Source organism: Chanodichthys erythropterus, chromosome 11 (assembly GCF_024489055.1).
Source record: "Chanodichthys erythropterus isolate Z2021 chromosome 11, ASM2448905v1, whole genome shotgun sequence".
Taxonomy (NCBI): domain Eukaryota; kingdom Metazoa; phylum Chordata; class Actinopteri; order Cypriniformes; family Xenocyprididae; genus Chanodichthys; species Chanodichthys erythropterus.
The window spans coordinates 56,127,452-56,146,115 of NC_090231.1; the positions used below are offsets into that span (position 1 = coordinate 56,127,452).

General features: G+C 36.4%; 1 protein-coding gene across 33 annotated transcripts in view; it reads left to right on the plus strand.

The window, feature by feature from the left end:
• The window catches only part of mical2a (microtubule associated monooxygenase, calponin and LIM domain containing 2a), an 89,901-nt gene that overhangs the window by 13,444 nt on the left and 57,793 nt on the right, over nucleotides 1–18,664 (plus strand). For all 33 annotated transcript variants that reach the window (XR_010896386.1, XM_067400127.1, XM_067400132.1 and 30 more), the window contains one exon: nucleotides 7,962–8,329. Coding sequence is in view for 32 of the 33 variants with exons in the window: in XM_067400127.1 (XP_067256228.1) it covers nucleotides 8,069–8,329 (261 nt within the window). In the remaining variant the exon portion in view is untranslated. The remainder of the gene's footprint in view (nucleotides 1–7,961; nucleotides 8,330–18,664) is intronic.

Here is an 18,664-nt window from a genome sequence, read left to right on the forward strand (position 1 = left end):
CACATTAACTAAATGGTCCATTCCCTTGTTCCATTAAGATTTTTATTATGCTCTATTTTTTATTTTTTTACTCATTTTTTTTTACTCATATTTACAAATTTTTAATTAATAATATGAATAATACATGGGGATTATTCAATTCAGTTTGATAATATATATATATATAATGTGCATAAAAATGGATGCCGTCTGAGGCTCTTGCTTTCGACTAGGAAGTATTATTGTGGGATATATTTAACATCACTGGAATTCCCATCAACACATTAAGGGCAGACTTAATAGTATTTTAATAAGTCCACTGCCACAATTATTTCCAGTAATGTTTTTTCTTTTCCCTGTTGCATGTGCATGGAGGGCGATGTGTGCGTGCATGTGTGCACATTTTACTGGTGTTCTGTGGGTTACTGCCGTCTGCCCGCAGTGGCCCTTTCCATTCTGTCAGATGGTGAAGTCATGGTATGTAAGTCAGCACAATGCAGATTCAGCTGAAAGAGCAAACGGAGGGGACCGTATGTGCTACCTTTCACTGCCCAAGAGGAATGCCTCAGCAGATGGATCTAATAGCCATTTTTCCCCATCCATGAAGTCTGACATGCCAGTCGTCAGTTATAGTTATTGACACAATTTAATTTAGCCTTTCAAGCAGACATGCTAAAATGGCCACATATTATAGTTGGTTTGAGTGGATGCAGTAGATTCTATTGTGGCAAAGTGGTTGCATGTTTATGATGCTTTAACACAAGCTTTTCTGTAATTAAATAATTCAGCTGAACATCTTGAGCTATGTCAGATTAAACAGCTTGTGAGAACCAAATTTACTTTTTTGTGGCTTATTGCCCTTAAACAGACAAATACATAAAAAATAATGTCAAATTGCCAGTCTTGGTGAGTATTCAGGTAAATACAGTCAGTTTTGGAGCATAAATTGTTGAGAGCAAACGTTGTGTAACAGTATATTGGATCATGCATAAGCCCTTAAAGTGACAGCAGCTTAATAAACCTGCTTTCTGTCATGTTAATCAAAGAACAGAAGACAAAGAGAATATCACTCACTGCCTTTGACTGAATAACTTTAATTGCAAGAATTAATCTGTATTTAATTTTTACAATGAAAACTATCCAGTGTTATTTTACATTTGATTAATTTCTGTAGTATTTCTTACCTGAATAATGCTGTTAGACCCACCTGAAAAACTTAAAACTTAAAGCCATGCTTATTTCATTTGTCTCTTTATTCTATTGTATTTATTTGTGCTAGCATTTGTAATTTGTTTATTTGTTATTTTACTACTGACTGTTATCTGTATGGCATTATAAATGTCAGTTTTCCCAGTGGTATCGAAAATGGTATTGAATATTGATATTTCCATGGTATTGCATCGAAGTTGGAAATTCCAGTATTGTGACAACACTATTAAGTAAATGTAAAAAAAATAAAAAATAATAATAAGCAGTGAAACAGTTTTGATAACAATATCAAATAATGATATTATTATATTATTAATGATATTATCAGGGCAGTTGTGTCCTAATGGTTAAAGAGTCAGACTGGTAATCCGTGGGTTTGAATCTCAATACCGGCAGGAAATGATTGAGGTGCCATTGAGCACTGAACCCCCAATCACTCCCGGGAGCCACAGCAAAATGGCTGCCCACTGCTCCGAGTGTGTGTGTCTTCAGTTTGCAGTGTCAAGAATACAAAAAGTACAAAGAGTATCTTGGCACATGCATTTTAAATTAGATTTTTAAAACTTTTCCTTTTAATTATCGTACATGCTCATTGTCATTGACCTTTTACACAAAATTCGAAAGTATCTTATTTTATTTCCAAGATAAACTAGATGGCACCTATTGAATTAAACATGCAACGTAATGAGGTCTTGTTACACACACGCAGCATAACATAGTTTGAATGATTTTTCGTTGCATAATGTGCGTTCTTTCACATATTCAAAAGGAAGAGACACAACTTAAAATCTGTTTGGCTCTCTTTTGGTATGTAGATCACATGATTTGATAACTTTGTAAAGTAGTGAGACTAAATCTTAATCAAGTAGTTGCATAAGACAACCTAGTAAATGAGGTAAGGTGTTTGCAGCCTCATATTTTTCAGTTGCCGTCCAGTGTGGTGTCTCTGCAGAGCCTGTTCTCACATTCATGTAAATAAGAGTGACTGTAGAGGTGTGGTCTGATGCACAACTATGTTCGGTGTCTGGCTGCTGGAATGCAGTGTACGCGAGCATTAGCGCTTCTGTCTCCAGAGGGAGTTCGTCTAACACCCACATGACAAGAGCTGACACATCCGCTCTCTTAGGCCACCGTTAGCAAAACACTGTCCTAAAAACACACCCGGCACTGCCTAGAACTGCCACCATTCCCCATAATGCAGACTGAATTGCCTGCCTCACTGTAGAAGTGGATATTTGACTGCAAGTTTATTACAGTATTAATGATATGTATACACAAAGAATGAGAGAGAAGGAAGGACTTTATGGAAGCACTGAAACATTCAGGTAACTGCAGAGATACATCCACACCTGCCCATCATTCAGCTCCATGTCTGTTTTTAAAGCAGTAGTTCACCTGAGAATTACAATTTGGTTTTCATTTACTCATCCTCATGTTGTTCCAAATCTGTTTAATTTTCTTTTCATTCTTATCCAAGCTTTCGCGTAGTTAAAGTTGGTGCTTTAAGATTTCCCAGGGAATAGAGACTTAAACTGCAGTCTGTTCTTCACACAATGCTCTATTATTTTTATTGTGCTTTTTAGAGCTTGACAGTAGGGGTGTGTGATATCATCTTCAATAAAATCAGAATTGCTGTTTTAACCAGGGATGCACAGATGTATCAGCCAATAAAAAAAAGTAGTTTTTTTCACTATCGGCCATCGGCCAATTGTTTATAAACAGCCGATGATCAGGGCAAATTATATCCTGTCAATCAAAAGGGGGTGGAAAAACGTGCAACTTATGCTGTGTGTGAAGAAAAAGTCTCTTGTGTTGAATTCAGATCTATCAAAGTTAAAGCGACAATAACGCATTAAAGGGCCACTGAAGTGCCTTGAAACGTGCAGCATTATTCAATGTCTTGACAATTTCCACTGAAACAGGAAGATAGGGCGGGGCATATCAAATTGCTCCTACCCTTTTGTAAAACAGCCAATAGCATTTAGTTTATATCACAGCTCGGCCCGAGTCGTTGAGCTCCATAAAGCCACAGTTTCCTCCTAAACTATAGCCGTTTCTCCTCCATATCGCTTTAAAATACAGAATTCTGTGCAGAATTCAAATGGGTCCAATACATTTTGTGGTCTGCACTGACTCGCGCATATGATCTGCTCTGTGCTATCATGTCTCTGGACTGGAGCAGACTGTGTGCACTGCGGCGGTTTGCATGACACTAGCGTAAAACCAGACTTAATTCGTGGAAAGCATATTTACACTGTCTGTATCTTTCCCTATGTGCACTATGTGCCATTCACCATTTAGAAAATAGTAAATGTGTGAACAGGTGACTGATTTCAGCCGTAGCATCTGCGTCTATGTTGGGGGGTGGGGCACTTTAGATTCTAGAGAGCATTTGATTGGACAGAAAATCTGATGAGAAGCTGGAGTGATGTCATCAAAATCATTGATCCATATTGGAGCAACCCCTCCTGTTCGAACCCCTGCTCTAAGTGAGATACGAACCCGGGTCCACTACATGGGAGGCGGGCTCTCTAGCAAGGAGGCTAAAGACCACAATCACTAGCTACAGTCTGGAGAACGCCTCTTGAGATCAGGGGAGTAAGGTTTACAGGCACAGCTCTTACTGACCCATCCGGGTCACGGCACCAATGTAACCCCTCCTGTTCGAACCGCCTGCTCTAAGCGAGACTCGAACACTGGTCCACTGGCATGGGAATCGGGCGCTCTAACAAGAAGACTGTAGTCTCTAGAGCACCTAGAGGCTAAAGACCACAATCACTAGCTCCAGTCTGTAGAACGCCTCTTGAGATTAGGGGAGTAAGGTTTACAGGCACAGCTCTTACTGGCCTATTTCTGTTACACTTACCCCCCGAAACCTGACTCCTATCCAGGTCACGGCACCAGTGTAACCCCTCCAGTTCGAACCGCCTGCTCCAAGCAAGACTTGAACGCTCAAATGCTGGTCCACTGGCATGGGAGTCGGGCGCTCTAACAAGAAGACTGTAGTCTCTAGATTGCCTCTTGAGATCAGGGGAGTGAGGTTTACAGGCACAGCTCTTACTGGCCTACTTCTGTTACACTCACCCTCCTAAACCTCACTCCCATCCAGGTCACGGCACCAATGTAACCCCTCCAGTTCGAATTGCCTGCTCTAAGAGGGATTCAAACCTGGTTCTGCTACATGGGAGGCGGGCTCTCTAGCAAGGAAGCTAAAGACTGCAATCACTAGTGTCAGTCTCTAGAGTGCCTCTTGAGATCAGGGGAGTAAGTTTTACATGCACAGCTCTTACTATCTTACGTCTGTTACATTGGCAGAAGTGAGAGACTGTAATGCAATTTTGTCACACATTCATACTAAAAGCCAAAAAATGTTCAAATTTGATTTTATGGTGACATTAACAGTTAAAAAAAATTGCGAAATTAAAGCAGACTCTATTTGATGCTATGAATCACCCATAGTTCAGGGTTGCCAGGTCCAAGTCTAAATTCAGGGTATTAGCACAGAAACACACTCAGCAAAATATAGTGACAAAATCCCAGAAAATATTGAAATATCTTTTATGTCAATATTAGTATTAGTATAGTATCTGACAGGCTATGGTTAGTATCTGCTTTTGTTTAGAGTAGCTTTGACATTCTGATAAATATCTCCTTTTGTGTTCCACAGATGAAATAAAGTCATATAGTAACTATTCCTTTAAAAGAGTGCGATATAAAAAGAGCAAGATATAAATATGCTCTGTCATACCACTGGACATTGACTCTAGCTCACCACAAAATCAAGAGGATGTCCTAACCCAAGGAAAAATTAGTCTAGTTACCAAGGCAAACCTACCACGTCTGCTTTCATGTGCTTGCAAGCCATCTCTGGTTTGTCTTCATATCCAAACACAAAGGACATGATCTCATTTTCAGCACTTTACATATCATGAACAGCTAGACGTTTTGTATCTAATGAAATATTCACAGACTGCATGTGTATAATTACAGTAAAGGTCTCATTTTCTATGTGGTGTTTGGTTTATTCTTCAAAGTGTGCTTATTATCTTGAGGAAGTGGAGGGGCTTTGAAATCTTATAGGGGAGTTCACTAAAAATACACACCACCGGAGTTTGTTGCCAGAGTAGCGACGTGTCCCCAACTGCCTGCAAAAGCGCACCTCTGTCCCGTTCACGGTTCAGCAGGGCAAAGCCGCAAGACAAACAGTTTTTGTTTTGTTTTTCTCTATGTGCTCTGCAAAAGTGCACGGCTGGCAGTCTGGTTAAATCAGCTGTTATCTCCAGTCAACAGCAAGTTTCTTCGGATGGATGAACCCATATATCTGACGTCAAACCGCTGTGAAGATGTAACCGATACAGGCTCGGCCTTTTCTGTCTACCTGTCAAAAATAAGATATTTCATATTCTGTTGTTGTTGTTGTGATGTATCAGATTACAGACATTTGAAGGAGTAGGTTTCTGCAGTGTGTGTGGCCTCTTGCCTTAGGCAATAGTATAGTATCACAACCTCAAAACAAAACAAAACAAAATACAAGATGAAGATTTTAAAAAATCTAGTTAAAAATGCATTTGAAAGTTCTTAGAAATGTAACCTTTGTATTCATGTTGGTTTTATATTTTTTGAAAAAATGTTTAAACATTTTATTTAATGATAAAAATCATAAACATGTTTTGTGGTGTAACCTTTTAATATACAAATTTTTATATATTTTTTATTTGTAGTTTATGTATTACATGTATACTGAATTATCATTTTATAACTATCATGATTGTTATTTTTTGGTGTACAATTTGACATTTTAAACCCTAAACTAACCTTGCCTTTTTCATAAAAAGGTCAAAATATCTGATATTTTAAGTTGACTTTTGCATACAGTCCTGTTGTATGTTTTTTCCCCCTTCATATTGGTCGCATCACATGACTTAAGAGAGAATGAGTAGTCGACATTTGAAGTGGATCAAAAAAGTTCATCAAAGTTGTCCTAAGAACTGTTGTCCTAAGAAGAAGGTTTTAGGACAACTTTGATGAAAGGTTTTGATACATTTCAAATGTTGACTACTATATATTAATGCTGTTGTCACGATCATCGCCTGCTCCTGTCAGTTCCCGGACTACACTTCCCACAATCCTCCCTGTCTGTCACATGTTCACGTCACACCAATCACCTGTTGCCACATCCACCCTAGCACACCACACTAATCACCACACCCAGCTGCAGCTCATAACCAGGACTATAAAGGACTGTCACACACACCACTTCACCGCGAACTCTTGATCTTGCCCCGGCTGTCATTTCTGAGCATTATTACCCTGTTAGATTACCTGTTACTGTCTTTGTTTGCCTAACGTTTCCTGACCCTTTGCTGCCTGCCCATCGACCCTGTGCCTGCTCTCTGGACTGTGAACCTTGCTTGTTGCCCTGACCCTCTGCCTGTCTCTGACCACGTTTCTGCCTGCTCTACATTGCTGTGTTTGCTGATGCTGACCCCTGCCTGTACGACGACGATTACTTTTAATAAAGCTTGCAAAATGGATCCCATGTCGAGTGTTGAATCATTACAGCTGTCCACTCGACTAATCATGATTAATCATATCTAAAATAAAAGTTTGAATATATATACACACACACACACACACACACACACACATAGTACATACAGTTTATTTTAGATGCGATTAGTCATTTTGGCATCACTAATATATATATATATATATATATATATATATATATATATATATACATATATATATATATATATGTATTTGTGTGTGTGATTATAATGTATTATTATAATGAAGAAAAAAGTCTTGGGATCTTTAGTTAAGATTTGCTGAGTGTTGCCAGGGTTTTTTTTTTTTTCATTATTATGTCAAAACACTTCAAAACGGAAGAGGATTAGGGCCAAGCAATAAAAAAAAAAAAAAAAAAAACAACTCGAGATTAAAGTTGTTGAATTTCGAGAAAAACCTCGTTAAATTTCGTGAAAAAAGTCTAGATAAAATGTTAAGAATAAACTCGTTAAATTACAAGAAAAAAAAGTCGTTAAATTACGAGAAAAAATAGTTAAATTATGGGAACAAATTCGTTAAATTATGAGAAAAATTTTGTTAAATTTTGAGAAAAAAGTCGAGATAAAATTTTGAGAATAAACTCATTAAATTATGAGAAAAAAGTCGTTAAATTATGAGAACAAATTCGTAATTTAACGAATTTGTTCTCGTAATTTAAAGACTTTTTAACGAGATAAAATGTTGAGAATAAAGTCATTAAATTACGAGAAAAAAGTCGTTAAATTATGAGAACAAATTCGTAATTTAATGAATTTGTTCTCTTAATTGAACGACTTTTTTCTCATAACAAACTCATTAAATTATGAGAAAAAAGTCATTAAATTACGTGAACAAATTCGTTAAATTACGAATTTGTTCTCATAATTTAACAACTTTTTTATAGTAACTTAATGACTTTATTCTCAACATTTTATTTTGACATTTTTCTCGAAATTTAACAACTTTAATCTCGAGATGGTTTAATTTTTTTATTATTGCTTGGCCCTAATCCTCTTCCGTACTTCAATATATCACAACCAATGAACCAATATATATTTTTTAATTGTGCCCTGGAGACTAAATTAATTTTAATGTATAACATGTTTATCATAGAAATGCTGAAAAAAGGTCAAAAAAGGTATCATGTCATTGACCCAACCACTTTAGCAGTGGTGACGAGTTTTATTATATTTTAACACATAGACATTTCATTCTTTTTTCAGATTTCGCCATGAGTGAGGAGACTGTAGTGTGGGCGTAGCTGTTCTGTTCAGTGGAGCAAGAAGGAAGATATCACAAGCACAGCTTCCACACTCCCACAAAGTAGACGATGGGCGAAGCTGAAGATGAGAAGAACCAGGCAGGACGACTATTTGAGAACTTTGTTCAGGCCACTGACTGTAAAAGCACCCTACAGGCCTTCAATATTATGTGCAGTTACCTGGAGCTTGACCCTCTGGAGCACAGCACCTTCTACAGCAGTCTGAAGAGCATGATGACGTGCTGGAAAGCCAAAGCCCTTTGGAGTAAGCTGGACAAGAGAGCCAGCCACAAAGAGTACAAGAAAGGCAAAGCCTGTGAGGGCATTAAGGTAAGCTTGCCAAATGCCAAGACAATAACAATACTGGAATATATGACGTTTAAATGAGCTGGCAATCCTTTGTTGAGAACTTTATAAACTAAACATTTATAGATTCCATCTCAGATTTTCCCAAATTTTTGTACGCTCTGACATCATTATATATGACATCATGTACACATGTTGTTCGTTAGACGAGTGCTCTCTGGTTTTAGTGGTGACCTGATCAAGCTCTTTTATTGTATGAGCTTATTATTAGTGGTGTGCTGTAAGGCTAACATCACTGTTGTTGCTCATTATATGACACGCAAGTCGTCCTGATCCATTTTTGCTAAGAATCTGGATGATACTTAGGTATTGTAAGATATGTTGAAATGAGGCTTTTCTTCTGATGAACTGTTTTGCCGGCCGGATGATGCAAACACATAGACCGATCCAGTGGACAAATATGTTTAAATCTCTACTATGTGAAAAGCAGAATGTCAAATAAGATGTATGTCCTAAAAGCTTGACCTACTGATTATGGAAAAATGCTGTTGAACATTGATGTGGTTGACTTAGGTCACGTGGTGTAGTATGTATGTCTGGTTTGGATTCATACCAAAAAAAGGAACTTTTATTACTGGTAAAGAAGTATGTAATCTGTGTGATTTTGAATGCAGCTTCTCTTTGAGCCAAGGACTCGTATCACCAAAAACATCCTAGCAACTGCATAGCAATGGCCTGGGAACAAGCATTGTAGTGTCAATGCAGTGAATTAAAAGTAATAGTTTACAAAAAAATCTGTCACCATTTACTGTCATCACAGCATCCTAGCAATATATAGCAAGGCCTTGGCAATCACCCAAGCATTGTCACCCCAAGGCATCAAGTTTAAAGAGATAGTTCACCCAAAAATCTGTCATCATTTACTCACCCTCATATCATTCAAGCTCAAACCTGCAAGTTTTACGCTTGAGAAAAAACACCATTGGTTCTTGCGTGTCAGTTTACCATATTTGATGTGCTCTATGCATGTGTGTTGATCAATGTCAATAAAAGCCTAAATCTGTTCATCATATAAAGCGATCGTGTCTCATTGAAAGACCTGGATGTTATACATAAGGATGTTATGTTACATTGTTTTTATGTAGTTTTTGAATCTTGAAAATTTTGGTTACATGGACTTTGAATGGATATAGAATATTAAAAATATCATCATTTGTGTTCCGAATATAAACAGCAGTCTTATGGCTTTTGAATGATATGAGGATAAGTAAATGATAACATTTTCATTTTTTGAGTGAACTAACCCTTTTATATCAGTCATAATATCACTATGCATAGCTGCAGATAATTTTTCATGCATTTCACACAATCCTAGTCCTAGACTAAAATGCATGTTTGAGCTGTTTTAACTAAAAGTAACATGTACTGACAGATCTTAAAATATGTCAGTGTCACCAGTGATGTTTTTTTTCTTCTAGTAAACGTTTATAAAAGCTATTTAAATGCCCTAATCTAACTAAGGCTTAATCCTGGCTTAGGCTAAGCCCTGTCTGTGAAACCGGGCCAAAATGTACCTGCCACTTAAACTTATGAATCGTAAAAGTTGTAAAAATAGTATCTCATTAAAGGTGCAGTATGTAGTTGTTGAAATGGGTACTGCAGTCAAAATTCAAAATATTGGAGAGAGTTGTTTCCCCTGCCCCCTCCTCTTTAGACTCAAAACCAGTGTTGCCATGTCTGTGGTTTTCGCGCAGAATTAGGCTACTTTAACACTGTTGCTGCGGGTCATTTTTCACGTCCCCGGGTTGATGCGACCATAAATAACATGATATTTAGCCCCTGAAATGCGAATGAGCTAGTTTTGGGCTATTTTTTTGTAACAACTGGGCGGGGTTGACACGGGTTGCCAGATTGATTACATGCAACAGGAGCGATCGCAGCTGACAATGGAAGGCGAGTAGACTTGCAAACTGCATGTTGATGAGTTAATTTATCCGTGTTTTAATATGCTTCTAAAGGCTTTTTAGGTCAGGTAGAATCTGAGATCTCTGACCCAGTTTGTTTGCTTCCATTGTTGCAAAACGCTGTGTTTTCTACCAACTGTTGAAATACTATTAGGTAAATTAGCAAAAGGTGGAGTCACACAGACCAAAACAAAAATAGACGTTCCGACACAGAACGCATATTTTGAAGTAAAATAACTGGCTGTAGCATTGTTTTTCAGAGAAACACGTATGTGAACTTAGCATGTTTCCTAAATATCTGCAAACATATTATGGTATTTTTATGCTTTAGTACATTCAAAAAATTACATGCAGCACCTGTCTCTAAGGGCCCTCAATATTTGACTTGGGATCAGTGTGCTAGTGAGTTACACTCATCAGAACACTCTTCCAGAGACAGCATCACTCAGCAGATATGATTATTTTAAAAGATCCGAGTGGCTTGTTCATTATGATAACTTCCCCATCACACACACACACACGCACACACACACTTTGAAAGGCTGCATGGAGTCAAGCGCAGCTTATTGTAAGTGAGTGTTTGAAGTATTTCAAAGAGAGCATAATTTAACAAGTTCACTTCATATGGGCAATAAACGGCCCACTAACGTATCTGATGTGAAGAAGTGTAATTATGCAGCCCTTTTTAGAGTGCAATTTACCTCTTTGTAATAAAGGTGGTAATTATATACAGTAGTCCTGACTAACGGCTGTTCTGCACACTTTAATTAAAGCCAGCACAGCGTTGCCTAATGGCACTGTTTCAGAGGAGTATTTAACCCTCTACCGCACGCATTATGATAAATCTATAAAAAAAAAATATTTGACTCTTTTTATTTTCTTAGAATGGCTTAACCTAAAGTGCTGTAAAAAAATTTGGGAAAAAAATATTATTTTAAGGTGCTTTATGATATGTTGCCATATGGCAACAACGTACAATAGTGGAAAAACTTAGAATAAGTGTAAGTGTATGTAGTTCATATTTTTCCTCAGAAATGTTGTTTGTATTAAATCAGTTAGTGCTATTATAAGTTTTAGCAGTAATTATAAACAATACCTTATACTTATTTTCCAACATCTTGTGTTTTTCCATTCTCTTTTGCTGAATAATGCTTTATATTCTTTAAATTTCACCATTTTTCTGTATGAAACTTCAAAAAGCATTTTTTTTTTCCAAAGGTGAGACACATGTAGACATCACATTTGGTGCTCTTCACACTTACAATACACTTACATCCACTTGCACCTGCCTTTTTGAGACACCATGGTAGGACAGTGGTTGGTCTGGGCCAGTATACATGGCTGTGATGGCAGATCTCTGATGTTGATTTAATCCATAATACAAATGCCATGTATGCCCTTAACATACAACTAATCAACATTATATCACTAGCATTAATGTGTTTATTGTTATAGCTTAACAGACTGCAGCTGATCTTTGCTAGCTATCTAACCTATTATAATAATGTCATTCCATTATTGCGCAGTGTTGCCTTATGGCAACACAGACATTTTCTCGATTTACCAAAAACTAATTTCATAAAAACATTTTTGAGTGGTGAATATGTCATCATACCTTACCTGAGATGATGTTAACATTTTTTTTGTGAACGTGACATGGGCGGGTCCTTGTTTGTTACTGACGTTTTAGTTTGCTTTCAGCAACTACCGACAAGAGACGGCAGTCTGTCAGATATCGCGTCACAGAAAACAAAATGCATGTCATGTGACTTAACCAAAGCACATCATTGGCTAAATTAAGGTCTTCTCTTACCAATAAAAAAAAAAACTAGAATGTTCTCTTAAAGAGACGGTGGCAAGGAAATGAACATAAAGAGTATGTTGCCATATGGCAACACTATGCGGTAGAGGGTTAAATAGTCATACTATGCATTTGACCCTTGCTAGTCTGAAATTCATTCATTCATCAATTAATTCATTGTACAGCATTTAAAAGGTACACTCTAAATAATTCTGGGTTAAAAACAACCCAAGTTGGGTTGAATATGTACAAACCCAGCAATTGGGTTGTTTTAACCCAGTAGTTGGATTGTTTTAACCCAGCGAATGGGTTGTTTTAACCCAGTGGTTGGCTTAAATGTTTGACCAACCTGCTCAGTAGTTTTATTTAACTCAACTATTATTTAAAAATGACTGTAATGCTTGCTTAAAATGAACCCAAATTATGTTGGAAATTAACAACCCAACTGCTGGGTTTGTCCATTTTCAACCTAACCTGGGTTGTTTTTAACCCAGCATTTTTTTAAGAGTGTATGATATACCAATATACCTATTTTTTAGATATAGGTATATTTTAGGTTTTTAAGATACTTTTTTATTGAAATGAGACTCTAATGTCTTTACACTCTAAAAAATGCTGGGCTAAAAACAACCATTTCTGGATTATTTGGCAACCCAGCGCTGGGTAAATATTGGACAGAACACATGCTGGTTTATTTTGACCAAGCTTGTTGGGTTTTATACATGAACCCATTTGCTGGGTTATTTTTTGACAGTGCTGAGTCAGTCAACCTGATTTTAAAAGTTTTCTGTTATAGGCATACATGTAGGATAGGACAGGAACAGTTCATATTCAATGTTTTTATTCAATGGCGAGTCAGTCTTTACAGTCATAAAATACTCAAAAACATTTACTAAACATTTTAGGATGTGACAGGAGCAGTAAGAGCAGCCAATGTTTGAAAGGTTACATCAAAAACAGCTTTACTTTGTGAAACAACAGATGTTTTTCTATTTATACAGTAATAATTTGTTAGGAATACAATGTAATACAAACCTTAATTCAGAAAGTTTCCCTCAGGAAGTTTTCTCTCAGAACAGAACACAAAATGACCGTTGACAAATGTATCCAGTTTTAACTGGTTCGGCACAGACTACCCAACATTGGGTTACATTGACCCAGCGCTGGATAGGTATGTTAGAGGGTTCATCATTTGTATTGACAGTAAAAACGACTCAGCAGCCAAGTTACAGAAAAACCACCCCAGCTGAACCCAGCATTTGGGTTAAAACAATGATGCAGCATTGTTTAGAGTGTAGCTCTGGAGCCCCTTTCATTGATCATTTGCCATTGATCTGACAAACAGCTTGTCCTGACTCAAACTCACACCATTGGTTGAGCAAGTTGACATGCTGAATTGCTCAAACAGACAATTCAATGTTTTGAAAGCGACACAGAGTGTCTTCACTATTCTGGAAGCCAGCATACAAATGGCTTACTTAGTAAATTCTGCACATTTAACTGGCATCAGAAAGGTGTTTTAACATCCTGATGAATAATGGACCATCTGCCCCTTCATCCTGTTGTGACTTGACTTGAGTTGGAAAAAAAAAGGTGCGGTTTAGGAAGAGTGACATGATATCAGTGCTCACCAGCCTCCAACTGTCTGCCAGATTCACAGTCTGTCCAGGATATGAGCTCATTCTCTCTTTATCAACCAGCGGGACAGCTTGCCACTGCCTGTTTTATTGTTTTATACTGGCTTTATTACCATTGCAGAGACTCAAAATCAGAGCCTTTATCTGAAAGTTTGGACATTCAGGCAAGACATGCGAAAATAATATTAACACTGTAGATTTCAAACAGTGAGTGATTTTTGTATTTTCATCCAGTAGTATTTTTTTTCGTCTCATTTTTATTAACATACTGTATAAGTAGTGACTATTACACAACTTTCTGGAATAGTTGATTCTGATTATGCATGATTCTAGCTTTGCTAGTTTTCTTTTATTACTGTATAGTCTCTTATGCTCAACAAGGCTGCACTTTATTTGATCAAAGTATAGTAAAAATTGTAATATTGTGAACTATTATTATAATTTCAAATAACAGTTTAAATTTTGAAAATGGTTCAATATAGCTCAATATTTTATGGAAACCATGATACTTTTTTTAGAATTCTTTGAAAATAAAATTTAAAAGAACAGCATTTGAAATTGTAATCTTTTGTAATAATGTAAAAGTATTTACTGTCATTTTTTATCAGTTTAATGCATCCTTACTGAATAAAAGTATAGAAAAAAAAGTTGGCAGTGTTAAAATTTATACTAGCATTTATTAATTTTATCTATTGAAACTTTCAACTCTGTTAGTCACAAATACACACACAGTCCTACTGTATATTGATACTTTCATCTGTTACAAATACACAAACAAACTCATTAATACTTGCAGTCTTGTTACTTAATATATACCTAATTTCTATTGATACTTTCAACCCTGTTACTCGTCAATATACGAACACGCTCCTGTGGACACCTGCACTATTGTTACTTAAAAATACTTGATTTCTATTGATATTTTCAACTCAAAAACATACACTCACGGTTCTATTAATTTTTCCAACCCTGTTACTCACAGATACACAAACACATTCCTGTCAATACTTGCAATTTTGTCAGGTTAAAATACAGTTTCTATTGATACTTTCATCTCTGTTACTCAAAAGTACACACAATCCTGTTGATAATTTCAACCCTGTTACTCACAAATATACAGACACACTCCTTTGATACCTGTAATTTGGTTTCTTAAAATACACAGTTTCTATTGAAACTTTAAGCTGTTACTCAAAAATACACACTTGCAAATATACAAACATGTTTCTTGTTACTTTAAATACACAATTTCTATTGATACTTTAAGGATTCTTTGAGAATATAGAGTATTAAAAAGAATAATTAAAAGTTTAAAAGAACAGCATTTGAAATTGTAATCTTTCGTAACAATGTAAAAATCTTTACTGTCATATTTGATCAGTTTAATACTGAATAAAAGTATTAAAAAAAGTTCCGTAAAAAATAAAAAAATAAAAAATAACCCCAAAATTTTGAGTGGTAGTGCCAAAATTTATAGTAGCATTTATTAATTTTAGTTTGAAATTGCATTTTTTACACTTAAATCTGTTAATTGCCTGAGAAAATAAATAAATAAAGTCTTAATCAAATTTGCTTTTTTTTTTTGTATTCTGTCTCACAGAATGATTCTTCACTCTAAAAAAAAAAAAAAAAAAAAAAAACTAGGTTAAAATCAACCCAAGTTGGGTTGAAAATGGACAAACCAAGTGATTGGGTTAAACATTTGCTCAAGAGTTGGGCAGTGTTATTTAACCCAAATATTGTTTAAAATTTACTATATGTCTGGCTTAAAATGAACCCAAAATAGGTTGGAAATTAAAAATCAGACACATAATTACTAGAGGCAACAATAATAATCAAAAGGTGAACATTTATTGATAAGCAATTTAATAAATGTTTATTGTTTAATTATTATTCATCAAACTTATTAATAAATGTTAATTTCCAACATATTTTGGGTTCATTTTAAGCAAGCAATACAGTAATTTTTAAACAATAGTTGAGAGAAATAAAACTACCCAACAGGTTAGGCAAACATTAATCCCAACTGCTGGGTTAAAACAACCCAGTCGCTGGGTTTGTCCATTTTCAACCCAACTTGGGTTGTTTTTAACCCAGCATTTTTTTAGAGTGTTAAATGGAGGGCAGCAGTTAAATAAAGTTGACACAGAGAGTGTGTTTTATATTCTTCCTTATAAATTTTTGGGCTGGTTTCAGGGGTGGTGTAGTGGTTTCACTACCGGATTCTGTGGTAAATACTTGGAGCCGTTCCTCAGTCTGAGCAGTGTGAGCTCCTGACCCAGACTCTGTGAGCCCATGCGAAGAGGCACTGTTTTTCACAGTGGGAAAGTCAAGTTCTTCTCTTTGTGTGTGTTTGAGCATGTGTGCAGTCTGCTTACAGCTGTGACTTTGTGACTCATGATTACATGAGCAATGTAAACAAATCATACAGTGGCATTACCAGGACTTCTGTTCCGCTAGACTAGAGTTACAGCCCTTTTCGCCATCCTTAAATGATTTTATTCTTGCACAGGCCTGAATGCTTGTGAGTCCAGGCTTCTCTCCTGGTGGTCTGCTTCAGTCGATCAAGCAGCTTTCTCTGAGTGGTGTGATGTCTAATTGAGCAAACTGCTCAAGCACACTGTGTGCTATAAGTGTGTCTAAGTTGAAGTTATTGGTCGTGCTGCGAGGTGGTCTCTGTTCCACTGGGCTTTGTCTAAAGTGACTGTTGGTTCAACACATACCGTGGCTTTCACCAGGAAGTCTCATCTGGCAGGTCATGCCACCAGTTCCTATCCTGCAGACTTTTCCATGATTTAAATGAGGCCTAACCAACCTGAAGTGGCAGTGTGATGGGATTTTGCAGCTGGCATTGGTCTTGTGCAGTGATTGACTGGATTTTAAAAAGAAGGTACACACTCAGAAGATTTTTTATTGCTCATGAGGATGTTCTTTCATCACACTGGAGATTTAATGTTCTCATTTATAATTCATTTAAGTATTATATTTGACTCAGATGTTTCTACTAAAATTTGTATGATGATGATTGCTCTCAATTTCATTTGGTATTCCAATTTTAAAGAGCTGTCATTTTTTTTTTTTTTTTTTTATCATGGGCAACCATTGTAAAAAAAGAAAAGAAAAGAAAAAGACATCTAAAAAGGTTTATGATTTTGAGCACCCACTGATGGACAGGAAACAGCTCCATGCTGACTCAACAGGAAACTTCACCTCTGGACTACTGTTCTGCTTGGTTTCAGGGTGGGAATGAGCAGAAACAAAAGAGTTATCATTGTGTTCATATCTGCTCTGACTGATGGAGCATTTCATTAGTCTTTGGGGATGGTAAATCTTCTCCCTGAAGTGCTTGCGTGGCTCTGTGTCTGTTCTGAATAGGCTGTCTTTGTTCATTCTCTGTGGCATTTAGTTAAGGTAAAGTCAAACAGAGACAGTGCACCTGGCCTGTCAGTCTGTGCTGGTGGTAACTGGTCCATCCAGTATAACAGATGAAAGCATCAATATACAGTAGGACTTTGTGTGTATTTTTGAGCAACAGAGTTGAAAGTACCAATAGAAACTGTGTATTTTAACGTGACAAGATCAAAATCAAAAGCACCAGTGCAGGGATGGACCTGTTCAGACAGTGCAGCGGCCACCTGTTTCTGCCAGCCTCATACTTGAAGCACTGATGAATGACATATTTCCATTCAGGCATTTAATACTTTCTCTGTATGCATTCCCCCCAACCCTACACTTTTTCCACCACTGCTAAAGCATTGATACTTTTCAACCCTGTTACTCACGAAGACACAAACACATTCCTGTCAATACTTGCAATCTTGTCATGTTAAAATACACAGTTTCTATTGATAATTTCATCTCTGTTTTTCAAAAGTGCACACAGTCCTGTTGAAAACAAATATTTCAGACACACTCCTACCTGCAATTTGGTTTCTTAAAATAAACAGTTTCTATTGAAAGTTTAAACTCTGTTACTCACAAATACACAAACAGACTGATTAATACTTGCAGTCTTATTGCTTAAAAATACACAATTTCTATTGATACTTTCATCTGTTACAAATACACAAACACACTCACTAATACTTGCACTCTTGTTACTTAAAAATACACAATTTCTATTGATACTTTCAACCCTGTTACTCGCAAATATACACACACGCTCCTGTTGAAACCTGCAATTTTGTTACTTAAAAATACACGGTTGCTATTGATACTTTCAACTGTTACTTAAAACACACACAGTCCTATTGATATTTTCAACCCTGTTACTAGTAAATATACAAACACGCTCCTGTTGATACCTACTCCCAAAAAATACACAGACAGTCCTACTGTATATTGATGCTTTCATTTGTTACAAATACATAAACACACTCATTAATACTTGCATTGTTGTTACTTAAAAGATACACAATTTCTATTGATGCTTTCAACTCTGTTACTCAAAAACAGGGTCTCTTTCAACCTTGTTACTCAAAAAAAGACAAGCACAGTCCTGTTGATACTTTCATCCCTATTTTTAAAAATACACAGACACACACACACAGACACACACACACAGACACACACACACAGACACACACACACACACACACACACACACACACACACACACACACACACACACACACACACACACACACTGTCCTATTGGTACACTCTGTCCTGTTACTCATAAATATACATACTATAGATTCATTTTGATACTGTCAACACATTAATGCTTTCAACTCTGTAACTCACACTTTTCGTCTTAAGGACATACATACGTTTACCTGGCTAAACTAAAAGACACACACTACTATGGATACTTTCAACCATGTTACTTACAAATAGACACAAGTACACAGCTATATAAATGAGAAGCCTCTTATTGCATTAGTTAAAACTGATTGTGACTTTTTTTGCAATTTTAAAATAAGAATCACTATGAATTGTTTAATCTTTTATGCTC